Below are 9,724 nucleotides of genomic sequence, written 5' to 3'. Positions count from 1 at the left end.
CGATCTATAATAATAAAATTTAATTACTAATTAGTATTAATATCCCTATTATAAAGTAGTTAGTTCGAACTATAGTTAACGAAGAGATTAATTAAACTATATAAATATCTACGTAGTAAGTATAAAAAGGAGGTTCTAACCGTAGGTTAGGCTGGCTACGATAATCGTAAATAGGGCCCCTAATTGGCCCCTGCGCAGTCGGCTGTATGCCGCGGTCGAATTAGACTTCTAATCCGACACCGCGACTGATTATGACTTCGTCATTGCCGGCGGAGGCGTCTCGGGCCTTACCGTTGCCGATCGGCTGACCGGAGACCCAAGCAGTAAGTAGAGACCGTGCCATAGTTCATCTACCTCAGACGTAAATTCTCCACCTAATGCATGTGAAATAGTCAAAGTCCTAGTCATTGAGACCGGGCCTTTCGACAAGGATGAAGACAGCGTCCTCGTCCCAGGTGCCTTCTTCCCTGTGCCATACCTTTGGCCCAACTTGAACAGCGCACCACAGCCTGCGTTGAACAACCGCGTTTTTTCAGTGCCTGCCGGTCGAGTAGTCGGTGGCGGTTCTGTAGTCAACGGCATGGTCTTTGTGCGCGGTGGGAAGTCAGAGTATGCGGCTTGGGAGCAGCTGGGTGCCAAAGGCTGGGGATGGGATGACCTGTTGCCGTACTTTCGGAAAGTGAGTTCTATCTGGATGTACATTCAGCATGGAACTGGGAATGCTAATCACACCTTTGCTAGAGCGAGAATTTCACGACCCCGCCTCAAGACTTTGCTGACGCTGCCAACATCTCGTGGGTAGAGTCGGCTCACGGCCACACCGGACCTGTCCGTGCCTCGTATCCCAATTATTATTTCCCCGGTGCTGGTATGTATCTCAATACAGAAAGGAGTAGGGTTCCGACATGTAATTTCCACTAAAATCACGTAGAAAACTTCTGGCAAGCTGCTCTACAAAGCGGCCTCACCCCTTCCCCGGACCCCAATGGCGGCGACCGGGCGGTCGGTCTCTTCAACTTCCCCACCCTCGCCGACGCAACAACCCGGACCCGGAGCCACGCGCGGATCAATCATTACCAACGCGTCAAAGACTCTCGTCCCAACTACCACATTCTGGCTGAACACACTGTATCCAAAATCCTTTTCAAGGGAAAGCGGGCCGTTGGTCTCGAGTATCTACCTTCAACTGGAGGTGAGCGTCTCGACGTCTACGCGAAGAAGGAGGTCCTCCTGGCTGCTGGGGCGCTTCATACCCCACAGATTCTACAGCTTTCTGGCATCGGGTCAAAACAGTTCCTGAAGACCTTTGGAATCGATTCCGTTGCTGATCTGCCTGGGGTTGGCGAGAACTTTATGGATCAGGGTGAACTAAAGGTTCCCTTCACATGTTGGTACCATCTCAATTCGAGAGCAGAAGTACAGTGACTGAAGAGAACCACGCAGTTGAGAACAACATTTTCCCCAACTCTGGAGCTCTAGACACCAACAAAACATACGATGCCGAACAACGCGCCCTTTACGATGCCCAAAAGCAAGGAGCGTACACCATCGTCAGAACCCTGAGCACAAACCTAGCCGTACCGCCGCTAGCCAACACAACCTCCTCCTGGCGCGACATCCTCGCCACTGCAAAGTCCCACGACCCCACCGAGTATCTTGCTCCAGGTACCCCTGCATCCGTTCAAGAAGGCTACAAGAAGCAGCGGGAAATCGTTCTCGACCAGCTCGCAGGACAAGACGTGCCCCTCGGCATGGTCCACTGGGGCACCGGCAATAGTATCACGCTCTACTTCCTCCGGGCGCTGAGCCGGGGGTCGGTGAAGATTAACTCCACGGACCCGCTGCAGCAACCCGTCATTGACTTTCGCACTGCTTCTGATCCCACTGACTTCGACCTCGCTGTGGCGCTATTTGAGAAGGGGAAGGAGATCATGTCTGCGCCGGCGATGAAGATTCTTGGGCCCAAGATGGCGGCACCGTATGATACCGCTTCCAAAGAAGAGATGAAGACGTTGCTGGCTGCGAACATGTCACCTTCGAACGCCCATTCGTGTTGTACTGCGGCTATGGTACCCAAGGAAGAAGGAGGTGTGGTGGATACGGAGATGCAGGTTTATGGGGTTAAGGGGTTGAGGGTTATTGATGTTAGTTATTGGCCCATGGTGTTGACTGCAGCGCCGACGGCAACGACTTATGCCTCTGGAGAAAAGGTAAGAAGGGCATCTGAAGCGCTTAAGTACGCGATTACTAACTTCAGTGCAGATTGCGGATATCATCAAGAAAAAGTATGGTATCGCCTCACTCTGAACAATAATGAGGGAGCTTTAATTGCAGTCTCTTTTTCAGATAATAATCCAGGTCATTGGATTGATTAGGTAAATATTTTGAAGACTTGCTGGGTTCAAGCACAGAATACCATGCCTGCGTGCCGGCGCGGGTTAACTATATTCGTCGTGCGTGTGTACTGTCGTTCCATTCGATGCGTTCTCAACTCGGTTGCTTTTGACTTCATTCCGGCTTTTGTGCGTAAACCACATATCTGAGATACTGTCAGCTGGACTTCGATCTCGTAACAAGGGAAAAGGTAGTTGCTCACACTGGCCACCATCCATGTATAGACCTGTCTCTCATGTCTTTCCTAGCATCCACCAGGAACACCTCAAGCTGCTCCGCCGACCAACCCAGCGCCCTAGTAAAAAGCGCCAAGCTAAGCCCCGACAAGCCATTTCCTAGGTTTTCGTACGTCCACACGCCTTCGGAAAGCGATTCAGTCAGCGTTTTGGTCCTATGTCACGGGTGAGAGCTGAACAGGAAGCCGCTTTACCTAGCTCTTTATATTTTGGATCCTTTGGCCAGGGGTTCGACGGCCACTTGTAAATCTTTTCCTCAATATTGGTGAACCCCGCTTCGGCGAGCTGCTCCTTGTAGAATTTGCAGCTGTCGAGTGGTCGTTTCCATATCGCTGCCGCTTCAAGCATGTGCCCTGCCCACTTTTGGGTTGCGCATTCGGGGCCAACTGTTCCGTCGTCGCTTTGAAGATCCAAGAGGATGTCGGACAACTCTATCCAGCCTCCGGGTTCGAGGTATCTATGATATACCGTCAGACAAGAAGGCGGAGCCGCGGAGGCGTATATATTCAGTGTTAAAGCCCGGGTGCAGCGAGTAAGAACTTACTCATAGCTTTGGCGGATAAACCTTGGCCAGTCTGCTATGGAACCTGTGAGCATTCGGCCAAAGACGAAGTCGAACTTGTAGGAGTATGTCCAGTCATCTTCTAGGTCGTCGATGTAGAATGTCACGTTGGGAGGTACACTGAACATTGATTAGTAAATCAACGCATCGAAAATCCTTGATTTGCAGGATCGTTATCCTGATGGTACTTACAATGGCGGTTGTATTGGGCTGAGATCGACACCGGTTATCTGCCAGTCTTTAGATATTGCCTGACAAGGAATTATTGGGCTCTGGGCGAGCTTACTAGTGTCTCTTGATGATCATCGGCTGCCAGGAATAGGGCATTAGCTATCTTGAGTTATTAACTTCGCGGATACAGCTATCTTACCAAAGTCCATTGCCCAAATTCCGGTTCCGGTTCCAGCATCTAGTACTCTTTTTAAAGGCTTGTCTCGGCCAGCCGGCGATACAAACAGCTTTCCATCAAAGGTAAGTGTGTATAAATGATGTTGAAGATCTATTACGCAGGTATGAGCATCTCTTTGATGAGAGAACAAATACTATGTCACTTACCAAGCCTGTCGTTTTCGACCTGCGATTCCAGATAGGCGACGCGTTAGTTCCAAGTTGAGGTTGGAGAAGGGCGGTTAAGCTGCTAAAGACCACCTACCGCGTCATTCGGCAAAACATATCCTAAGCAAAAGCTATGGTCAGTACAATAGCACATGTGAGATGCTATCAAGCTGAAGAGCTTTGAATCACTTACTGCCCTCTCGATATGCGTGGTATGTTCTTCCATTTTCTTCGCGGTAACGCATGATACTACTTGTCATGGATGCAGATGACCCGAGCACAGACTGCAACACGGATTAGCTTTACGCGTAACATTGCACCGCTAGACCGAGGTACCACTACTCACCACTCCCATGGCTGAGTCGCTGTCATCATTGGTATTGTCGTTCTCCTCTCCATTCTATCGAAAAGAATCAGCATCAAGGTCTGTCGAGTGCAAGCAGATATGTTGAAAGGTCGTCGAACTGACGTCTGCTTCGAGCGGGCCGGCTTCCGCCGGTGCTGGATCCGCCATGATTAAATCTGTCGGAGCCTCGGAGGGTCGAGGCTCAAGAAGGAACCGAACGATGAGACCCTTTTAATGGGGCGTCAATTCAAAATTCAACGGCGACCAAGCCAACATGTGCAATTGAAGAAAAGTTGTGAAACGCGAAAAAAATGTGAAGGGCAGGAGAATCTCCAGAAAAACAAAAGCCACAAGCTTCCTTAACCGCCAGATCGAAGATTAGGCAGAGTCTAATTGGACGGTTGGGCTGTGCCTCTCGTAATGAACCAGCGGATGGCATCTAACGGTGCAGATCAGGAGATGCGACCTCACCGCTTGCCCCCTCTCTGCATTCTTTCTCCTCCTTCTGGCAATGCCCCCCGGGCAAAGCCGTGCCCGTTAAACGTTGCATCATACCCCCGCTAGACGCATTCGTTGGCATTGGTCATTGCCGATGCGATTGAGGAGGAGGAGAGGAATAGCAGGGCATTGCAAAACACGGCAACAATCTCATTGGATCGAAACCCCGTCACGCCGGCCCCTGCTCCGTGCGGGAAGGTTGCATTCCCGAGTCTGCCGTGTCAATCATCTAAGCCGCCTAAAGACTAGGGGGTCCAGACCCGTCGCAAGTGTAGACGCTATTGGGCAGAGACCCCGAACCGACAATGATATCGCCATGGGTCGTCAACTCGTCAGAAACTTTGGTAACATTTCGGCGTCATGTTCGCTGCTATTGCAGAGTTATTGAAGGATTTGACCGTCGTATCGGTGCAGTCTCTCGGTCAAAATATTCCCCAGCTCCTCCCAGGCTCCCCGTGCCCTCCACCGTGCCGCGGCATCCTTGACCGAGAAAGCAGTTCGTCTCAGGATCTCTCAGACTTTCTTTTTCCCCCTTCTCATGTGTGGCCCGAGACACTGTTTCCTCCTCTTATCCACACTCACAATCCCATGATCCAACCTTTTCATACACGAATCGGTTCCTCGTGGGCTCGAGTGCGACCATGAGTCGGGAATACCTCGCATACGCCAGCATCGCAGTCTCGGCCTTCATCGCGTACAGCGTCGTATCCATCGCTCGCCAATACTTACGGCTCCGGCACATCAAGGGGCCACCGAGCGCCGGATTTTCGAAATGGTGGCTCGTTCGCGCCGTCGGCGGCGGTAGGACACACCTCGACTTTTATGAGGCGTGCGAGAAATATGGTGTGTTTTATACTTCAACCCCTTAGCCTGCGCTAAAGCGCCTGTGAAAAATAACCGTTTTCCATCTTTGCCAAATAGGGTCAATAGTTCGTGTCGGGCCGAATGATCTCATCACCAGCGATCCGGATCTCATGAAGCGTATGCTTAATGTGCGGACGACTTACAAGCGATCTAATTGGTATGATGGAATGCGACTCAAGCCTGGCCAAGACAATGTCTTATCCACCCGAGATGATGAGCTGCATAACAAACTCCGGTCAAAAATGGCCGCAGGTGTAAGCAGTTGCATAAATCCTTGGTGTATAAGAGAAAGGTACAGTGAACTAAGATGATAGATAGTACTCTGGTAAGGAAGTCGAAGATCTCGAAGCCAAAATTGATCAAAACGTCCTCCGACTCATCGGTTTGATTGAGAAGTATGCTTCTCGCGACGAAGCTTTTGACTTTGGAGCCAAGGCGCAATACTTCACCCTCGATGTCATTTCTGACCTGGCTTTCGGTGAGCCGTTTGGAGACTTGGCAACTGATTCGGATGTCCATGAGTACATCAAGACTATGGAGCAAAACATGCCAACAATTCTCGTGACGAGTGTTCTGCCATGGCTTCTTGCACTCCTCTCTTCGCCTATTTTCAGGAGCATGATGCCTTCCGAAAAAGATGCAATCGGCGTGGGAAAGACGATGGGGTAAGTTCAAGTTACATGCTCTTCCGCAAAACTTGCTGCCCATGCAGCCACCTTTACGCGTCGCCTCTGCTCACATTTGGAATTCTTCGCCGGGTCTAGCATTGCCAAGAAAGTTGCATCAGAGCGTTTCGGTCCAAACAAGAAGGTCCACAAAGATATGCTTGGATCGTTCGTCGCGCGAGGGCTTACACAAGCTGAGGCCGAGTCGGAGATTCTTATGCAGTTGTAAGAGCCAACACTCACACAGCGATCGTGGCAACACTCTCTGACATTGAATAGACTAGCTGGTTCTGATACTACCGCGACCGCTATTCGGGCCACTATCCTTCACATAATCACAAATCCTCAGGTAACCTCTACACTCCGAGCCGAAATCGACGCTGCCGAGCTGTCATGGCCCATCATCTCCGATGCAGAGGCTCGCGAGATGCCATACTTGCAAGCCGTCATCAAGGAGGGTCTTCGTATATTTCCACCAGTAGTCGGCCAAATGTCAAAAGAAGTCTCGAATGGAGGAGCTGGCGATGACTTCAAGGGTATTCATCTTCCAGAAGGCACCCGTATCGGATATTGTGCATGGGGGATCTTTCGCAGACAGGATATCTGGGGTCAAGACTCCCACGTTTTTCGGCCAGAACGATGGCTAGAATCCGACGTTGAAAGGCTTCGCTTGATGGAGGGTACTCTAGAGCTTGTCTTTGGGTACGGTCGCTGGCAGTGCTTGGGGCGAAACGTGGCTTTAATGGAGCTGAACAAGGTCTTCGTGGAGGTGAGTCATTCAAACCTGCATCTTTCGTACTAGACACTTTGCGACGCCGCATGCTGATGAAACGCATCTTCAATAGCTCTTAAGAAGGTTTGATCTTGTTCTCGTCGAACCGACAAACCCGTGGCACTCAGTGTGCAGCGGGGTCTTCTTGCAATCCCAATATTGGATACGAGGATACTTAAGGCAAACATCAAATCAGGACAAAGCATTCTGATTCTCAACTTGATGATTGCTACGAATCAGTCGCACGACAAGTATAAGTTAGTCTAGAAACCCGGCTCGCAGCTTCAAATTTGTTATTCGATGCGACATCACACCTAATTCACGTAATGGCCTTCGCACCTGCGCTCGAATTTATTTGGATCTTCTAGTGATACTCATCGTAGAATATGAAATGCACACTCGTTACAAAGTGAATCATTTCCCTATGATTCGGTTTCCCACATCAGGAATCTCTGCTCTATGACGCTTCTGTACGATGACTCTGTGCTATCAAATCGTACATCCTATCGATGGCTGTAGTCTTATCATTGGGATCTCACCATTTTTCTTGAGTAGTATTCATGGGGGCAAAGCAGTGCTGAACCAGTCTGAGTAGGGGTCGAAACAGATATTTCGCATATCGGCCTATATCTCCGTCTCTTCAGCCACCACATCGCAGTTGGGACACGACCTTCTGATGACGACGACAACTACGGAGAGTACGATAAATCCTTCCATGACACTGAGATTTGGAAGCAGTAAACCATGTTATGATGCTTTTGAAAACCATCCCCTTCTTTCCACTTTGAGGCAGGTATCTCGGGATTGCACGGCTCTGCAGGTTTTTCCGTCTCTTACCAAATGATGTTAGTAAAAGATAGGGAAGGATGGCACATTAAAGATACAAACACAAGAGAATAAGGTGTTATAGGATAATGAGAGAGCGCCGTAACATAATGTATTAGGGAGTCCGTCAATACATAATGACTGCTTCCAATAACCGGCGAATTCACGTCCTACTTCGTCAAATACACAACCTTGATGGGCCATAGGAGCCTCCTGGTGCCCATAATTCCCTTTCAGTTCTCGCGTACAAGCCGATGTCAGCGGGGCTTTGCCCATCTACGTTCTGGGCATTAATGTTTGACCCTTTGTCGATGAGGAGGTTTACGATTTCCTGTGTGCGTTGCAGGAGATCGTGGCGATGGGAGGCCGCGTCAATGATGAAGGCGTAGCTCTGGTTAGCAGCCACGTAGTGGAGAGCGGTGTCACCTTTGGAGTCTCGAGTGTTTGGATCGACTCCTACTTCTTCTAGGAGAAAGCGAACCACGTCGACGTCTCGATAGGCACAGGCTTGGTGTAGAGCATGGACTTTGTCTTTCTCGCGAGTGACCAGGGATGATCCGGCTTTGATCAAAGCCTTGACAATGTCGAGACGTGAGCCACTTATGTCATCGGCCACAAAAGGCTCGGTACCGAATCTGTAGTATTCTGTGGAAGTTGCCTCCCACAACGCGCGGTTTTCGCTGTCAAAACTGCCTCTCAAGGCGAAGAACAGCGGATTGGCGCCCATTGGCGAAGGTAATGTTTCCCTTTGGCTTTGAGCGGAGCTCCGATCTATCGACTTCTTGTATTCTGCCTTCGTCGCGCAGAATAAAGCTCGATGAGGGTCATCCATGTCGGTTTCATACTCCTTCCAGCAGTTTTCGTACGGGTCGCAGCTGAAGTAGTGATAAAAGCCCAGGTCGGCCCTGTGTTGGACATCGGCGCCAAATTTGAGGAGGTGATGTACCAGCTCTTTGTATCCGTACAATGAAGCCCAATGCAGTGCGGTCAAGGATGTTTTGACCGGAAATAACAAGCATTCAAATCGATGTTCCTCCATGATTTCGGTTTCTTCGACATGCATCAATGATTGATCAGTCTGATTGATGTTGGCGCCGTGCCGAAGTGAGGCTAAAACACCGTCGAGGTTGTTTCTTTTGGCCGATAGTAGCAAGGAGGATGCGCAACGATGCTGAATGTCGTGTCTGAAGACTGCTGGACTGACGATGTTGTAGAACCGCATGCAAACTTTTGCCAAGTTGGTGGCGTTCTGCACTCCCCAGCTGCGCATACCCTCCGGGTTGGCGGCGGTACAGACATCATACCGTTCTTCATCGCTCTCGAGATACCCAGGTATGTCGCCATCGTTGAGCAGCATGTCAACGATGTTAAGGACCACTACATCGGGCATGTACGCAAGTTGCGTGACTTCGGACACGGGTGAAGGCTGATTTGTGGCGTCTTTCGAAGCATCGTCCATCATTTGAGACTAGCCAGTTGGTACGATAAGGCTGTTCCGAGTGAAGTGTGCTGAGTGTTCTGTTTCAGGTGGGTTGTTCTGAAGGTAAGGCAAGTAGGTTGTCTAAGAAATTGATGTTGCCAAGCGCACATGGCTGGAGAAGTACAGGAGCAATGATTGTGAAAGGAAAGAAATTTAAGCGGTGAGGGTGAGTGCCTTTTATACCTAGTGAACAAGCCTCGATCAGTGATTTCAGCGGTACCTGGGTGGCTGGTGACTGTACTTTGAACTTTCTGGGGTCGACAAAGTTGGGAATATCCGTGGTCTGGGGTCAAACTCCCGTCTTCGATCCATAATGGTATTGTCACACACCCCTTGAAGATTTCTTTCTTCCATTGCATGAAATGCGAAGATCTACAGGTGAGGTGAGCTTCAAGCACCCATGGTCACTTTGCATCATGAATACCCTTGCCTCATAAACGCAAGAACCTTTCTCATTCCAATTTCAGAGTCATACGGAAATAAAGCCACCGGTCTCATACCTACGAATGCCATTGTGCGGTTGAGCA

The 9,724-nt window shown here is 49.9% G+C and overlaps 4 protein-coding genes across 4 annotated transcripts; 2 read left to right on the top strand and 2 right to left on the bottom strand.

Moving 5' to 3' along the window:
• Positions 1-580: 580 nt before the first annotated feature.
• On the top strand, positions 581-2,307 carry CLUP02_17984 (uncharacterized protein; the record flags this gene model as incomplete). The annotated part of the gene is made up of 5 exons (XM_049296888.1): positions 581-679; positions 742-868; positions 932-1,387; positions 1,444-2,210; positions 2,263-2,307. The coding sequence occupies 5 exons, from the start codon at positions 581-583 to the stop codon at positions 2,305-2,307; spliced, it is 1,494 nt and encodes a 497-aa protein (XP_049138112.1).
• A 285-nt stretch (positions 2,308-2,592) lies between these two features.
• Positions 2,593-4,261, bottom strand: CLUP02_17983 (methyltransferase domain-containing protein; the record flags this gene model as incomplete). The annotated part of the gene is made up of 10 exons (XM_049296887.1): positions 2,593-2,753; positions 2,825-3,087; positions 3,175-3,312; positions 3,385-3,422; positions 3,479-3,501; positions 3,748-3,766; positions 3,845-3,867; positions 3,941-4,031; positions 4,094-4,147; positions 4,217-4,261. The coding sequence occupies 10 exons, from the start codon at positions 4,259-4,261 to the stop codon at positions 2,593-2,595; spliced, it is 855 nt and encodes a 284-aa protein (XP_049138111.1).
• Positions 4,262-4,951: 690 nt separating this feature from the next.
• CLUP02_17982 (cytochrome P450) lies at positions 4,952-7,159 on the top strand (the record flags this gene model as incomplete). Its single annotated transcript, XM_049296886.1, has 8 exons — positions 4,952-5,087; positions 5,144-5,434; positions 5,513-5,709; positions 5,774-6,120; positions 6,220-6,345; positions 6,400-6,889; positions 6,966-7,021; positions 7,096-7,159. 8 exons carry the CDS (start codon positions 4,952-4,954, stop codon positions 7,157-7,159), a joined length of 1,707 nt encoding a protein of 568 aa, XP_049138110.1.
• Positions 7,160-7,516: 357 nt separating this feature from the next.
• On the bottom strand, positions 7,517-9,179 carry CLUP02_17981 (uncharacterized protein; the record flags this gene model as incomplete). Its single annotated transcript, XM_049296885.1, has 2 exons — positions 7,517-7,613; positions 7,966-9,179. 2 exons carry the CDS (start codon positions 9,177-9,179, stop codon positions 7,517-7,519), a joined length of 1,311 nt encoding a protein of 436 aa, XP_049138109.1.
• Positions 9,180-9,724: the final 545 nt, after the last annotated feature.

This window comes from Colletotrichum lupini, chromosome 10 (genome assembly GCF_023278565.1).
Source record: "Colletotrichum lupini chromosome 10, complete sequence".
In the NCBI taxonomy this organism is placed as follows: Eukaryota; Fungi; Ascomycota; class Sordariomycetes; order Glomerellales; family Glomerellaceae; genus Colletotrichum; species Colletotrichum lupini.
Note: the sequence above shows the minus strand (reverse complement) of the source record. Positions and strands in the feature narration are given on the sequence as shown.